The 17,804-nt window shown below is 38.2% G+C and overlaps 1 protein-coding gene across 3 annotated transcripts in view; it reads left to right on the forward strand.

Moving 5' to 3' along the window:
* Positions 1 to 17,804, forward strand: part of PIK3C2G (phosphatidylinositol-4-phosphate 3-kinase catalytic subunit type 2 gamma) — a 203,322-nt gene that overhangs the window by 180,599 nt on the left and 4,919 nt on the right. For all 3 annotated transcript variants that reach the window (XM_042837757.1, XM_042837756.1, XM_042837755.1), the window contains one exon: positions 16,433 to 16,558. In XM_042837757.1, the coding sequence (XP_042693691.1) occupies positions 16,433 to 16,558 (126 nt within the window). The remainder of the gene's footprint in view (positions 1 to 16,432; positions 16,559 to 17,804) is intronic.

A 17,804-nucleotide genomic window follows, 5' to 3' on the forward strand; every position in this document is an offset into this window, starting at 1 on the left:
GCCTCACCAGTGCTGAATACAGCACTGTCATACAGTACATACAATACAATCACCTCTCTGCTCCTGCTTGCAACATGTATGTGGGACCAGATGATAATAAAATAGGGCTGAATATTTAATTGGTTATATGTCACAGAATGACAGAATTGTAGGATTTGGAAGATCATCTAGTCCAAACCCTCTGCTAAAGTAGTTTCCCCATAGTACTTACACAAGAAGCATCCAGGAGGGTCTTGAATATCTCCAGAGAAGGAATCTCTCTGGGCAGCTTGTGCCAGTGCTCTGTCACAGTAAACAAATTTTTCCTCACATTCATGTGGAACTTCCTTTGTACCAGCCTATGCCCATTGCCCCTTGTCCTGTCGCTGGGCACCGCTGAAAAGAAGCTGGCCTCATCCATGTCATTCCTACTAATTATCTGTAAGCCTTCAAAAGATATCCTCTGAGTCCTCTCCAGGCTGAACAGCCCCAGGTCTCTCAGCCCTTCCCGTATGGGAGATGCTCCAGGCCTCTCATCATCATTTTGGCCATCCACTGGACTCTCTGAGAAGTTGCCTCCCTTTCTTGAACTGCAGAGCTCAGAACTGGGCACAGTACTCCAGATGTGGCTTCGCCAAGGCAGAGTATAGAGGAAGGATCACCTCCCTTGGCCTGCTGGCCATGCTCTTTTTAATGCACCCCAGAATACCATTGGCCTTCTTGGCCACCAAGGCACACTGCTGGCTCACGGCCGAACTATTATCCACAAGGACACCCAGGTCCTTCTCTGGAGAGCTCCTTTCCAGCAGGTCAGCCCCCAACCTGTACTGATGCATGCAGTCACATGAGGCTTATGTAGCTTCAACTATTCTCCATTTGCCCCTCCAGCTTCTGATTTGCAATTCAAGCATATTCATTTTGGTCTGTAACACATGCAAGTAAATTTTCAATCTTGAAACATGTTTTTGTTTCCCATGTGCCACCTTGACAGGTGAGATCAGCTTCTGCTGATCCAGTTTCATATGAGCTTTACCTTTTGGATATAGCTTAAAGCCTCCTTTATTTTTTTCTTTTTCACTTTCAAACACTAAATAACAGTGATAGGCTTCTAGTCTGTGGAAGGAGAATATTGAAATGATTGTTGTGTCCATGTTGTTACCATGAGTTCAGGCGGGTAATGTGGAGATGTATGCAAGCAGAGCTACAGATGTTGGAAGCAGTCATTCTGCTTGTTTCTGGCTCCTGTGCTCTTTAACTTCGAAAGTTTCCAGTCATTTAATTAAATTAGAATAAATTATACTGTAGATGGCTGTGCATGGCAAAACTGAAATCCAAGGTTCGGGCCGCTGTAGTGAAAGGGACAATACAAATTTAAATTGGCTTCTGGCTTTTGGAGGTGGTTGATGTGAATTAAATCCTTTCCAGTGAGTTTGCAGAGAACTGGTAGGAGTCCAGTTCAGTAAGACCAGAAATGATTCATGGCTTGAAAACAAGGTGACTGTTGTACAGCCTAACTTAGGCAATCATGTTTTTAAACCCTGAGCTTCTGATTCCTTCCTTCCATACAGCCATCCGCTGTGGTGCTTTGGGGTATTGTGATACTGGACTGCCTTCAAACTATTAAGGAAAGGTTATTAGATTCTTTATCCCATTAGTTATCCTCACAGCATTCTAGTTGTATAGATCAATTTCTCTGACATGCTCACTTTTCTTTTTCCTTAATTTGCCCCCCCCCCGGGTTTTTTTTTCTTTCCTAACTGATCAAGGATTTTATAAGTATGCCAAGATCATGTCTTATTCAAGACATGTTAAAGTTATTTCAGGTACATTCAATCTTTTGCATACTCTCATTACTTTTCTTTTTTTGTGGTTCATCTTTGCAATCTTGTTTTGTTTTGGAATTTATAGTAAATAATTTGAGTGTCTCTTCTTCATTTGCTTACCACTTTATAGAGATTTTATGATGTGTTCAGATGTGAAAATTATTGTAATGGGCCAAATTAATCCCAAATATAGCTTCATAGAACTGACAAGGAGTTGTGATACAGAATTCTGATCCATGTAAATGCATTTCATTTATTATTTATGGGTGGATAGCTCTACAGATTTTAATAGCTAGAGATCCTGTTGTGCAAATTCTATATTAACATATGATGCACAAGATAATCCCTAAGGAGCTGGTGTTGTTTATAGCCATTTTCAAGTGTCACATAGGTTCTTTAAAGAAGGAAGTCAAAAGGGTGCTTTGCAGGATTTTTCGTGAAGCTATCCCCATTCATGTGGGAAAGAAAATGTCATAGCACTTGAGAGAGCATTGATCTGGTGCAGACAAGCCTGGGGATAGTCTAATGTAGGTGCATATGTGTATTCCATACAGCAGGCACTTTTAGTCTGATGCATCCACATGTGCTGGATCTGCTGCATATCTACAAGTTATCCACCCCTAGGTCTGCTTCCAAGCATCCTCTTCTGACTCACACCAACATTACAGTCATATGTTATGAAAGAAAGTCCTTGAAGAAAACCCGTTTAAAAATACTTTGAAGACCAATAATGAAGTAGAATAGCCACAGTTTTCAAGTACAGAAAAGCCATGATAATACAATAATACAATTTTCCAAACATGTTTATTACATAATTTTAATTCAGCCTCTTGGACCATTGCTTGCATGCGTGAAATGCAGACCATGCAATACTGTACATTATGTATAGGCCATGGAGGCAATATTGTTTCAATAAAATCAAGCTGAGTTGGAAGGAAACAGTGGTGTACCAATGACCTGGAGATGTTATATGGAGATACTGGGAGATTTTGCCTCTGAGTCTCAGAGGATGTGACAGCAGAAGTGGATGAAACAAGGTTAGCTTCTTACACAAACACAATAATACAGTACCTTGCACAATGCTCTAAGTAGTCTAAGGGAGAAGATACAGGATCCAGGGTGAGGTTTGTCTGCTAGGAGTGAGAACAATCCAACAGTGGCAGGCCCATACCCAAAGAGTGGCAGCAGTCAAGAGCAGGAGCACTGGGAGGGTACTAGGAAGAATGCTTATGAGGCAAGACGAAAGGCATAACCTCCCACATCTGCAAAGAAGCTGTGGAAGTGGATTTATGAACACTGAAGATACACAGGTGTTGATCCTGAACCATCCACTTCCATTTATGTACATTATCCAGAACAGAAAATGGAGAATATCAAGATTATAACAGAACTTAGAGCAGAGTATGGGCTAGCTTAGTACTGCCTAAGCCAGAAACCGCCAGGCTAACTGCAGCTATGCTGATGGACTTTGTATATTCAAAAAAGGACATCAGAGGAAAAGAAGTAGCACTTTCTGAAATTCAGAGAAGGGTTGTTTAATATATTTCTTTTTGTACTTCATAGAAATCCAGAAGGGAACAGTGGTTGAGCATTGGCTCATAAGGAAGTGTGTGTTGTCTGTTGATTTCATTGCCATGACTTCAGGCATGCCCGGTTTTTCCAGATAAGCAGCTAAACTTTCAGTCCTGAGTGCTAAACATTTTTGCCCAGTACTTCTTGTGGACAGAAAAACTCCTCAGGGGTAGTGGGGAGGAGAAACAAAGCCAACATATCATGAACTTCATGCCAATAAGTGTAAAATGCTACCAGAATTTAGGAAAGCATGTATGGATGATGAATGCAGAACCAATATTACGGAGAGAACATTTTCTGAAATTAAAATAAATTCCTACAGTACTTTCCAAAACTACTTCCAGCATTCCTTCTTTAGAAGTTCTGAGGCTGTCATGAACTGCTCCTGGTGATTAATGATTCTGCAATTGCTGATATATGGGTGATGAATTAGTAATCAGTTTTAAGCTTTAACAAACATCCAGCCTCTTTCCATTTTGTGTCCTATGGTATCCAGGTACAAATTGCTTCCAAAAACATTTCTGCAATGTGACAGTGGAAGTGCTATGAGAAGAAATGTGAGAGCCAAGCTTTACCTAAATGAGAGGAGTGAAATCGATTTCTGAACCTGCAGGTGTAGAGCTATAGGGAAGTTCCCAAAGACAAGTAGATACTTCACTCTCTTCACTGGCTTTGGCATCATCTTGAGCTGAGTAAGGAACGGGAATTCTTTTTCTGTCAATTTTGGTTCCCATAATTCCTCTTGTGGGTCCACTAATATTTACAGTTTATGAGCAAGTTTGCTGATGGTACTAAACTGGGAGGAGCTAGACAAATTAGAGAGCTGAGTAATTGCCAGTCGCATGAAGTTGAACAAGAGCAAGTGCCAAATTCTGCAGCTGGGAAGGGGCAACCCTGGCTATAGGTACAGACTGGGGAATGAGACACTTGTCTTGCTGCTATGGTTGTCCCCTCAAAAGTAATGCCTCCTATTTATTTCCGTGGAAACTACAACAGATACAAAGAGAACAATAACACTATTTGACAGAGCAAATTCTCAGCTACAAAACGCAGTTTTTCAATTCACTACCATTAGCTATGCATTTTTGCCACGCTTGTAAAAATCTGCATCAGCGGATGTGACCCACAATTTCACAGCTGCTATGATGGTATCATTGTTAGGAAAATGTTGCCCACATAGACCATCTATCACTGGCCCAAGCAGATGAAAGTTAGAAGGTGATAAATCTGGACTATATGGTGGGTGTCATAGGACAGTCCAACTAAGATTGGCAATGTACTTCACGATCTTCAAACTTGTATAGGGACCTGACATAATCATCTTGCAAGAAAAAGGTTGTCTCCCTCTCTGGCCTGACTCTAGAAGTTCCAGCCTTCATCTTTGTCAGTGTTCTGATGTGGTGATCAGAGTTGATGGTTTGTCCATATTCTAGGAAATCCAGAAGGATCACCTCTATCCTATTCCAAAAGACAGTGCACATCACTTCACCCTCTGAGAATTGTATCTTGAACTTTTTATTCAATATGGAATTCTCATGTAACCACACCACAGACTGCTGCTTTGACTCCGGCTCATAGCGCTGACATCACGTCTCATCACCAGTAATGATGCAACCCAGGAAACTGTCACCTTCAGCCTTGTATTGGTTCAATAGGTCCTGAGAAATTTGCATTCTTTCTGTTCTTGTGTGAGAATTCATGGGATCCACCTGGCACAAAAATCTGTGATATTCCAACATTGCCAACTTCATTTCCGATGCATTGAAAACAATATTTAGCTATCCCTAACATGGCTTGTCTTTCACATCCTTGTCAACACTGACAAAATGCATCACCCACTGCCTCACTGTGCTCACATCCAATTCTTTGTCGCCATGTTCAGGAAGCATCAGTGGGTGTCATTTTTTCCATAAGGAGAAATTCGATGGCACACCTTTACTTCCATTTCCATGTCAGATGTCATTTTGTCAGACTGCCATATGCATTTTGTCTGCTGCTATCTGTTGCACAGTAGCAAAATGTAGTGGGATACTGGTGGGAAGGTTCAATCTCTACTGCCATACCACCAACATCCACCTCTGATGTCGTCAGTCAACATAATACAAGAGGCATTACTTTTAGAGCAGCCCTTGTAGATTTAAATGGAGAATATATCACAGACCAGCAATGCAGTGCCTGCCAATTACATAAAAAGCAACATTACATACACCTTTAACAATATTATGAATATTTCCTGCTTTCTTTGCCAAGGCCCACTGATTAGCCAGCAGGGATAGGGAATATGTTTCATGGGTAAGCAAAGCCTGACCAGTCATCCACCAGTGGAAAACAAGTGGAAAAAAAATCCCTCTGAGATGAACAAAAGTTATTCAGAAAGTATTGGTAAGAGAATGAAATCAGAAATTTGGCAGATGTGGGAAAGTAAGACATACATATGGTGCTCTCCAGTGATTTTTGCAGAAAAACAAAAGAGCCGTGAAAAGAAAGTTCTTGTTCTAACTTCAGCTTATAAAGTAATTGGATTTAATTTTGTATTCATAGAAAGTACTTTAAAAATGAATACAAATTAGTTTAGGCAAACATGTTCTCTTTTGGACTGAAAATTAGCAGAATATCTATAAACAAAGGCTATTACTCAGCAGTAGTTGAGATAGGGAAGAGTTGAGATATGATTTTTGTGGTGCAGAAATCACTTTTGGATTCCGACATATTTGTTATAGAAGGTTTTTGACAAATATGTCAAAAAAAATATGTTGTATGGAAAGTTATGTCATCATTTATTGTTAAACCCTTTCATCTCTCACAGACACTGCACTGCCTTAACTCTAAATTCCGATTTCTAGTTTTTCAGTAATTCCCTATACAGCTAATCTGTTTTGAATCAAATGAAAAGAATGAGTTTTGTTTAACAATTTGAGTGATCCAAGAGATGAAGGCAAACGTAAATTAAATTTGCCATTGGGTGCAAATGAAGAAAACATTGCAAATAATAGTGGAGATGGAGCAAGATCAAGTGAATAAAAGTAATTTACAGAACACCACAAGTAGCTTGGGCAAATGAAAACTATTTCTTCAGGGAGATACGGATCTATCTCCTGTAATAATGTGAAATAAAACAAGCAAATGGTGGGACATGAGGTTGCTAGGAGAGATGCCAATGACAAAGGTCAGATCCTGGCGTTGTGATGCAGAAATTAAGTAGTTTATCTTTATAAGGTATTGATGCTAGAATATTGCTCTCAGGAAGCTTTTTAATAACTAGAATTCAAGTTCAAAAACAGTTCTCAGTAGGATTGCTTGGAAATGATTTATATTCCAGGAGTGATGTATTGTTACTAAAACTTAGTTGAGAACTAACAAGGACACAACTCAATTGTACAAATATTTAATTGAGAATACAGCAAGGTTCAAGAGGAATTATTTAGGATGTTGAGCAAGATTTTAAGTAGAGGTATTGAGAAGTAACTAAGGAGCAGAAATTGCACACATCAAGTAACAAAATGGTTTCTTACAGAAGGAGGGTGCAAGCTGTAGAATAATTTCCCACCGAAAAGTGGAGGGGGCTCTGTACAGTCTCAAAAATTAAAAGTAGTCTGGTTCAGGCACTTAATGCAGTTGTAGGCACATAATGCAGTTGCCATTTCTTTATGCATTTTACATTCATCTCTGCCTAGACCAGGAGAGAAAATAATATGAATATGACAAAGAGAAACTGAACAACAGCATTTATGTGGTTTCTTTTCTGAAAGGCTAATTTCTTTTATACTCTCTATGAGCCAACAGTTAAGAAATTCTGGGATCTGTATTTCTAAGGGTCCAGTGTACATCACTACATCTCAGCCAATCCTATAAACTCTTTAACTGAATATTAATTGGGAAATTAGTTATTCCAAATGCAACAATAATACAGGGTGCAAAGAAGAAAATGCAAAGAAGGAATGCAATCTAGCAATTCTAGAACAAAAGCTTCAGAGAGAGATCTTTCCATGAAACCTATTCTCTGCATTCTACGTCCTGCATCAACATTGCTTGTACATGAATAACATAATCTTAAGACATGACTGAACTTTGATATATTTGTTCATCTATGTGGAAAAAAAAAAGACCTTAAATGAGCTGAAGATAGCAGTACAGCCTGGGGTTCGGGAATCTAGAACGTATCACTTCTTTCTTTTAGAAAAAGAAGAAAACCCAACAACACAAAACCTTTTTAGTGATTATTGCTCAAATCTGTTACTGTGAGTAAATGTACCTAATACATTTGCACTGCAGGTTGTACAGTCACATTTATTTATTTACTTACCTTCTCATTTATTGCAGTATTTGCAAGTTTTTGATAACCACGTGGTGCTAGTGACCATCCAGTAATCTAATGCTGAGCATTGGTGCAGTATTACAGGACTCAGGAGCCAGACTTACACTTTGAGTAAGATGGATAGAGACACTCATCATTTTCTTTTCTGTTAATTCAGAAACAGTGTAAATGCAGACAAAGCTGTATCATGACTTACTGAAGATATCTTCTAGCTCTACTTCTCTGCTACTGGCTGCAGACAGTAACAGACACTAGCCCATTTTACCTCACAATTACAGTTGTATGTCCACACTGACTCTTTCCCATTTCGTTTGGAATTATATCTATCCTAATATACAGCTCTTTTCGGATTATCAAGAAGTCATTATTTTCAAACTGAACGGCAGCTACATCCCTGTTCTTTTCCTCATCTTTCTGAAATAGTTTGGTTCTGGTTTCTGAGCTTTCTAAAGTAATAAAGGCTTAGAAGTCCAGGATACCCTTGTGACCTTCTGGATATCACAGTTTTCTTTACTTAATTCTAAGTGCAGTTAGATGAGTTTTCCTCTCAAATGACTGAAGCAGATCAGAAGCATTTTACGTAGATCTTACGAAGCTTTGAATCTTTTGGGAATCAGCCTGATTCTTTGAATCTGTCTTTCTCCTTGCAAGAAAAGAACTCTTTCTGTTAAATGTTTAACAAATACTTCTTCCTTTTAAAAAATACCACTGCCTGTGTACCAATTGGGATTCGGATTCAGTTTGAAATTAAGACACATGCATATGAGGGAATTCAGTTCTCTAACTGTGGATACTGTGAACACCGTGAAGTATCTTCCTTGTCCTCCAGTGTCTGCTCCAGAAGAGTGCCAGTTTTCCACGAAGCCTCTGTCACATATCCTCTTCCATATATACCTTCTGGCATCTGAGGTGACACAAGGCATGGGTATTTTAGAAACTAATCTAGATGAAAACCTATACTTCCATCTTGCTCTTTGAACATTTAATGTGCAGTTCATTTTCCTGAACATACAGGAGCTGACGTATCAAGTGCCGTCAGGCTCCCAGCTAACACTGTGAATGAGGAGGGCCTCACATGAGGCTTCTGTCATGTCTGCTCATTTGTGCAGATATCTAAAACATCTTCCTTTTCTCAAATGCGGTCATACACCAAAGTGTAGGTGATTTAACCAAGCCAGCCTGAAAAAGATTGGTCTGCTTCTTGCCTATCTCCTTGACAGCATTACAAAAAGCTATGTAGACTTTACTGAGTACTTATCATAGCTCACATATACATTAGGGTATGTCAACATTTCAACTTCTTTGCCCAGAAATGGTATCTTCATTTCAGAGAGTGCTGGCTGGATGGCTGGTTCATTCTTCAGAGAATTTGTGACTCACTACAGCTCTAGACCCTATTTTTGCTAGAATGGCTATAGTTCTCCCTCTTAGAAATACAGCACGTCATCTTTTATTAAGAGCTAGGCTGCATGCGTCCATTTCCCTTCTACTCTACTACAATCAAAGCTGAACTGGAAAAACTGCACTTTTTTTTTTTGCCAAAATACCTTATTTCACTTGAGGGAGAGAGGGCTGGAACAAACCACAGTAAGAAAACCACTGTTTTTTCTTCAACTAACGGCACTTGCATTAGGCATAGTTTATCCACTTGGTGCTCTGACAGGCTGCATGCAGAACAGGCAGGTTGAGGGGGATGCTGAGGGTATTGAGCTGCACAGTGTGCTCAGGATATATTTGGAGATTCAAATCAGAGACACGGGTATAGCACCTTTGCATTTTTATCATAGTAAATGACAAAGCCATCTGGAGGCTTGCTTCACTGACACTACTAGAAGATTTCTGACAAGCAGAAAATACCTGCTCAATAAATGTCTTCCAGAATTCCCCTGAAACAACACTTATGTTCATCTGAAACGATGCAAAGATATGCTAAACTGAGATAAATTTCATTTCTTTTTGTTGTTGTTGCTTTGTCAGTGACCTCTATTCCAGTGACGTCTGTCACAGTGTCTCCTCTGTTTATGCACGTACCTGCGTATCTGCATGAGATAAGAGTTAAGTCAGGAATAGGAATGAGATTCCTTACAGAGAGATGGGCAAGAAATTTTGGCACCAGGAAATATAATAAAATAAAACTTACGTTGCAGAGCAGCAATTAAATATTTTGAAATTTGGGGTGAAAAAAAAAGAGAGGACTGTGAAAAAATACCCTATCTGTGTAGGTACTTTGATTGATTTTCTGTTTTGTTTTGCCAATGGTAGAGCATGTAGGGTGCACCACAGCAATATAGTGGATTGTCTTCGTTTGTATTTATTTGTTAGTTATCAAAAATATGGTTTTTGTTTTAGTATTCTTTCAAATAATGTATAAACATTTTGTGTCGGGAAAATGAGAAGTGTAGTAGCAGAGTAGATTACAGCTGTTCAGTGTTTTGAGATATGAAAGTCTCAAAGGAAAAGGAAGAAAGGGTCTTCACTTCCATGTTAAAATTTATGAAGTAAAAACAGAACCTCTCATTCATATAGTTAGTCCTCGAGGTGTATATAGCACTGTTCTTGTACAAAGCAAGGAACTTCTTGCTTTGTAATAGCATTATTTTAGTGCTGATTATTTTCTCAGATCTTTAAATTCGGAGATAGCCAAAGGGCATGTTATGTTTTTTTTTCTAAACCAGAGGCAGTAGTTGCTACTAAAGCTGCAGCTTGCAAACACTTAGCTTTTCCTTGGAAAGTTACATATGGACTTCGCTCTGTCACTCAGAGGAAGACAGTGCAGCAATCCTTAGGTTCTTCTGCATTTCTTACTAGTTTTAATCTAGTCAACTCCTGTTTCATACAAGTTGCTGCGGTACAAGACTAATTCTTTTGCAGTTTTTCTATTTAGTAATCCTCCCTGATTGCAAAATAATCAAGTGTACCTTATGTCTACATTTAATATGTAAATATTTTGCTTTAGAATTCCGAGGGCTTTTTTTTAACCATTTGCCATGGTAACATGGTTTCATTTAAGATATAAGGATATCCTCACGTTAAATGTTAAGGAATATTCTGAGTACTTTCTTCACCTTATAGTAGATAAATTCTGATGGCGATGCATGTAAGAGAAAAACAACACATGAAGGTAATAGATAGGAAAACTGAGAAAACTGAGTTGGAGCTACTGGACAAAAGGGAAGGATTTGTTTCCTTTCTTTTCATTTTGAGGGAGAAGCTGAGATGGGAACATTTCTAAATCCTGAATTATTTCTTTTTTTTTTTTTTTCATCAAAGAGGAAAAGAGCAATTGAGATTTGAAAATGTCCAGGAAATTAATTTCAGAGGAAGAAAGGAAGTTATTTATAGAGGTGGAAAGGTGGCATTAGTTAATGCAAGTTACCTTTGATCATTTCTTTTTGTCAAGATAGTTGAAGGTGAAAAATGAAAAAAAAGAACAGCAGCTGAAGCTATCAAATCTTCAGGAGCCATCACTCTGTTTCACTCTGGGACTAAAGGTGGAAGAAAATATCTGCAAGTCTAACGCTAAGAGAAACAGATGAAGTAATATAAATTTGAGGCAGTATTCACTGAAAAACTAAATTTGAAGTCACTTAGGAAGAGGTGGTTTAAAAAAAAAATGACAATAGATTATCCCCAAAGTCAATTATTTTAACATCATAAAATTTTCTTTAAAATTCATATAAGTGAAGCCCAGTATTCATGTTGTCATGCTAAATTGCATAGTTTAAATATGGTAAATTTTGAAGTAGACGGCCCTTTTGTAATGTTAACAAAGAATCCATTGTGAAGAAGAGTTGGGGATGGTTAGTAATGACTAAGGGAGAGAAGTCATTAAGATAATGTGATTCTCATGGAAAAATTAATTGAATTTCATCTATTATTTCCCAGCTACAGCTAGCATATTTAAAATTAAATTACACGAGACATAACCTATCTATGTGGGTTTCTGTAAGTAAATATCAATATCTTTTCAGTTTCAGAAAATAAAATTGGAGTGAAAAATGGAACACAGACATAACAGAGACATGTCTGTATTAGTTTTTCAGTATTGAATTACAGATGTGGAAAGAAGTAGATTCAGATCATTATTTCTTTTCTTTCTGTCCCCCTTTTCAATATTTTCATTACTTTCTTTGAGACTTTAGTAGAAAATAACATCTTAAACTGATTTTTTAAAACCATATACAGAGTGTTATAGCTGAGTTCCTCCTTTAGTCATTAGTAGGGTCAAGTAAACAGGTCAGTCTCTGAGAAAATTATACAGCAGAGCCTTGTTTGTATATGGAGAAATTACTGGGAGTCTGCCTAGAAATTCAACTCATTTGTTTTATTGGCAGATCAAAACCACTGTTGGGTTGTGGATTGTATTTGTTTGTTAGGTTTTTTGTCCATACACATGGCAAGAAGAGTTATGGCATTTCTGTTGTGAACTTGCTTTTAAACCTTTGCAGCCTTACAGATTTTTACTGCTGGAATTTGTTTACAAGAATACGTAGTCGAAAAAATAAGATCATAATTAAAATTGGAAGTAACTTTGTTTAAAGGAAGTAAATTTACATTACGTTTGAGTTAATGAAAATATTAGAGGATTAAACATAAATGGAATTCAGTATTAAGCTGGTTTTGTTTTTTTTTCTCTGCTTGATTACAAGTATGTACAAGCTGTAAGGGCTTTGCAAAGTAGTTAAAGTGCAAAATGGAATTCCTATGGTACTGTTTGATTTCTCCTCTGGCTTGGACTATGAACAGATGTGAGTCACATTTGATCCACTGATAATAAAGGGGTTATTTGGCTGGATTTCAGAATTCACCCATAAAGCAGCTAGAAATCTTATTCCATGTTTATAATGGACCCATTTCAGAAAAGATACTGTTTGGAGTAAATGAGGGTGGTATTTAGGTCAGATATTCTTCATGTTTATCTAAATTTATAAATCTGCCAGTGCAGAGTGTCAGAGGTGAAAGGACAATCCAGCATGTCTGTTCACTAAGTGTGACATTCTGGAATATGATAGAAGACAATCTCTAAAAAACAGTTCTTATATTTTCTCCATTTTCTCTTATTCAAACAAATGTTCAACTCATATATGAAAGACTGAGAAAGATCTAGTTTTCCCAAAAGTTTTTGAGTTTTTCCTTCCATATTATTCATCTTAAAGCAATTTACTTCAAATTTCATTTATTTTAGATTTTTAAAAGATAACTCCAGCACATTAATCTCACTCTTGTTTTCAAACCATGATTCTTAAACCACCAATATCCCACTTCATTCCTGTTGGAGACGGTCTAGCATAGTACACTCCCTTCCAATAGCACCATGAGTCTTGTCTCTAGCAATCCTTTAGAGAAGGAAGTTCTTCATACAAAATGATTTTGCTGTTGTGCCAATGAGAAGAGAAGCCAACAAACTCACTGTATGCAATATCTGGAGTCTGCTCTTGTAAAGCCTTGGCTGATCATGGTCATCCTCTAAAGTTTACAGTCGTGAGTTTGCAATGGGAGAAAGTTTTCTTTGGGACAGTGAGAGAGTTTTGTAAGATGTTTTGTTTTGTTTCATATTAGGATTCTGGACAGGGCAGTTGAGTAGTGGAATATATGATCTGGCTTGAACAGTGCTCAGCTGAAGCTCCTTGATTACTTGATGGCATAACAGTGCCCTGCAGAAGGAGAACTGGGACAATTGTGGAATGTGGGAGTTGTCTTCCCTCTGCCTTCTCAGCAGAGAAAGAAAAAGTGGGAAAACATCTGTGAAGTGGGAAGAAAAAAAAGGTCAAGACGACAATCGAAACTAGAATCTCTAGTTGGAATTCAGGTGGCTGCCTTTTAAATTACCTCTAAGAGTTTGGCAGCTGATTGCTGCTATTCATGAAAAGTGGCTTTGTTTTTAGTTCTGAAAGATCCCTGAGCAACTGCTCTGCCCTGAGTTTTCTTCAGTGAATTGCTAAAATATTCTCTTTTGATATTCTGTCTTGACCCTCTCCTCCTACTCACCTCTTTCAACATATCTTTAGCTGCTTTCAAAGGAGTAGTGTGGAAGTAGTTTTCTCTCCATGTTTCATGAGGCACAGTGGTACTGCAAAGTGTCTTCCTTGTATTTAAACTAAAAAGAGGATTCAGATTAGATGAAAGGAGGAAATTCTTTACTCAGAAGGGAACACGGTGCTGGCACAGGCTTTCCAGAGAAGCTGTGGGTACCCCATCCCTGGAGGCATTCAGGGCCAAGTTGGATGGGAACCTGGGCAGTCTGAACTGCTCAGTGGCAGACCTACCCACAGCAGAGGGTTGGGATTGCGTGGGCTTTCATGTCCCTTTCAACCCAAACCATTCTGTGATTCTGTGATTCTGGGAGAAGTTTACTGATGGAGGAAAGTGATTTGGCTGAAGGCTAGCTAATGAGCCAGAAGAAGACAAGGAGCAACTGTAAGGCATAGACGAAATTTTATCTGACTCTGTTTCAACCCACTGTGTGTGCTTATGGTACAAAGGTTCTGTTAAACCACCACACAGCAATCAGCTTCAGTTCTTTCCCTGGCAGATGACTGGCAGGCTGAGCTGCCATGATCTGTGACAGTGCTCTCCCCGGTGAGCAATGGGCACAGAGCAGACCTGTCTCAGCAGCTGAAAGAGAAATGGAACTGGGCAGAGGCATTTGTCCTCCCTGTTACCTTTGTAGTCTCCTGCCTACCAGCTGGCCTTCTCAGCCCAGTGCCCTTTTCAGCTGCTCCTTACCTTAGCTTTCGATATTAGCTTTGACATGGCCCCTGGTTAGGCAATGCAGCACTGGTATGACTTATAAAGCCTGACATTTTACAAGACTATCCCATTTTTATAGCATTTCCATGCTTGAGAAGGTGAAGATCCTTATGCTGGGCTGCAGCAGTTGAGCTGGCAATAACTCCTTTTTTAAATGTTATTATTTTTTGTGTCTGAAATGACCAAAATCCATCAACCCTCAAGTTAGTTATAGTGATGCTTATCTATTCATTGAAGGAAGAGCTTTATACAGATAGGATCCAGGTTACTTGGAGTAGTACAAGGCTACATTGTTTTCTATTTCCTGATTTTTAAGAGACTGTTCAATTTACTGTTATTTGTCAGTCTTGACTGAAGTTTTAATATGGTCCCAGATCAATAGAGATGGGCTTTTAAATTGATAGTGTAAGTTATAAATCCTGTTTTAACAATATGGTACTGTGTCCTGGGAAAATGCCATTTAATGGCATTCTCATTTTGGTAGCTGAATCCTAGCTAACTTAATCCCAAATATATTTTACATCAGATATACTTTGCAGAGCTTACTGACAGTAACATTAATCATTCACCTAGTGCTGACACTATGTAATGATTTGAGTAGTACATCCCTTGATTCTGTATAGCAATATTAGGCTTTCCAGTTGACCACATCATCTGCCTTGAAGGATCATTTCAGATAACCAAAAACAGATTTGTTATGCAAGAACTGGTTGCTCGCACATACAAGCACTGTTTTTCTTCCTAGCAGAAAGCTATTTTTTCTAGGACACCAGCGGCGTCTCCTATTACAGGAAGACATTGTTGATGATGTCTGTAGAAAGCCCCATATTTCTAGTCACATACTGTGAATAATCAAAATCTGAGAAACTACTTTATTCTGAGCCAGGGAAAGCTACAGTGGGAAATATAAATGCAATGTTTGGCTTATCCTTTGGGTTCATGTGTTCCGGATATCTTAAGATCTCTTCTTCCATCTGCACGTTCATTTGCATCCTGATACTGCATTACCTGGGAGCTGTCAGGTCAGCTTGATGCCTAAAATACCAATAATACTACTGAAATTGTCGATATTTTGATAAACACCTGTGTGTTTATGACTCTGTTTGTGTTTTCTGTTTGTATACTACTATTTTACTAACACAAAGATACCTGCTAAATTATAAGCTGAGCACTAAGGCATGTACAGATAGATTTTCCACAGTTCTTCATCATTATACACTTTGTATGTTCCTTTAAAGCCTCTTAAATTACCAATATATTTTCTAAGTGACAATAATGTTGCTTTAGTAATAAGATTACAGCTGTCCAGAGGTTATCCAGAAGCTGTCCACCCACCAGCTATAACTTATGACTGAGCCAGTTAATGGCTCAGTTCTGATTTGGAGTAGCTCCCATAAGCTGGAGTATCTGGAATACCATTAAGTAATTTGAACTTGAAAACTAAAGAGAGTTTGCAGCTGTGTGATGGGAGAGATCAGGCAGGCTGTTATTATAAGAATGCTGTTCTGCCCATACTGCTATAGGAAGTGCTTCTGGCTCCTCTATAGTTGTATGTGTTATGAAATGCCCTTAGAAAAAGCCAGTTCTCCTCAGTGTCAGCCCTGCTCTACTTAAGGGTTATAACCAATGAGAACATATTAGCTAAAATCCAGTTTGTATACATTACTCTAGAAAATGGAAGGCCTAGACTTTTTTCGGTGTAAATTGAGTTATAGCAGATTGAGGCTTAAGGGCCAGAAAATAAAACATTAAAGATAGGTAACTTCACATTGTTCTTGTATGATTTCATTGATTTTTCCTGATTCAGCATGAAGCTGAATTCTAAGAGTATCTGTCGTTTGCTGCACTAGCACTCTGATTTAGCCAAGAGATCAGGATGTGATATGTTTCTGTGTCTGTATAAAGTCCAGATTTCATTTGGTACTTCTTTATTTTTCTTTGTTTTCTTTGCTAGAACCTGGGCATTCATGTTTATGACCATTTTGTTTTTCAGCACCTCCCAGATGGCTCTGCCCCAAGTGCACATGCTGAATTTTATCTTCTGCCGGATCCTGATGAAGTCAATCAAAGGAAAACAAGAACAGTTCCCAAAACCACCAACCCTACTTACAATGAAATTGTGAGTACTTTTCATTTTCTTCCATCATTTCTTATGCATTTTATTTTTGTTATTTTCTCTTGAAATAATACAACAATGTGGCTCTAAGGGCTGTCACAAGTATGATCAAACAGAAGGAATCTATTGTAAGCTGAACCATAAATGGGAAAAATCCTTTCTATTGCTTCTTTCTCAGCAGTGAGACTGTCTTTTTATGTGTTTCTGCTTGGGAAAGTGGTTGGATTATTTACTCTGTTTGGTCTTGTATGGTAATCACTGTTACACGATAGCCAGATGAGCCCCAGTATCACTGCACTAAAACCTAGGCTGATTTTAATTCCGATTTATGTAATAGCACAAAAAGCACTAATTGAACGGGTGCTGTTGCTCAAAATCACATTCAAAAATGGACAACCAAATTGGTTGTCACCGTCCCAGATAATAACACAATAATAAATAGTCCAGTCCTTTTTATGTCGAGATGCCAGTGTTTCACAGCCGTATACAATTATTTCATTTACCACTGAAGTGCTCATGCCTCTGGGGTGTAAGGAAACATTTGGACGGAGAAATGTTTACTACAAAATGGAAAGCAGCATAAACTTTGTCCTTTTGTAGGAGGAGATGAGATTCAAACAGTAGGTAGGATTGAAGATGATAAGTATTACATGAAGCAAATCTCTAGATCTCCTAAGGATCTCAAGGCAATTTACAAACATACTTTGAGTAACCTTCATGGAAAGTATGGCCACTATATCCTGTTTCACAGATAAGATACAATTAAAATTAAGTTAGTTAGCTGAGACTGAGTCCTTATCTTCCAGTTCCCCCTCCTGGGATTTTTATTTTTTTTCTTTTTCCCACTTCTAGCTGATTACAAAGCTACCTACTTATATTAATGGCTTCCAGCACTGCTGTAAGAAGGCTCCTCCACTGCTATTGCTGCTCCCTATATTATTGCCTGGGAATAAAAAGGAACTAACTTTTATTTTTCCACTGTTTTTTCCTTTTTTTTTTTTTTTTTTTTTCAATCAAGGAGTGGAATGTGGCTAATTGTCCTAGCAAAAGCTATTTCTTTATATTTGAAGGTTATTTAAAGAGAAGAAATAGAATTGTTTCTATATTAACATTCTTTTAAAATTTTCCAAAATGTGGTGCAGTCAAGAACCGTTTAACCATTTAGTAACACTGGTACACAGTTTTGTTTCTAATCATTGTTAGACCAATTTGAATGCCATAAAATCCAAAACTCTAGGTGCAGTCAGAC

Source organism: Centrocercus urophasianus, unplaced genomic scaffold (assembly GCF_019232065.1).
Source record: "Centrocercus urophasianus isolate 14NV4802_14NV808 unplaced genomic scaffold, USGS_Curo_1.0 seq_73, whole genome shotgun sequence".
Lineage (NCBI taxonomy): Eukaryota > Metazoa > Chordata > Aves > Galliformes > Phasianidae > Centrocercus > Centrocercus urophasianus.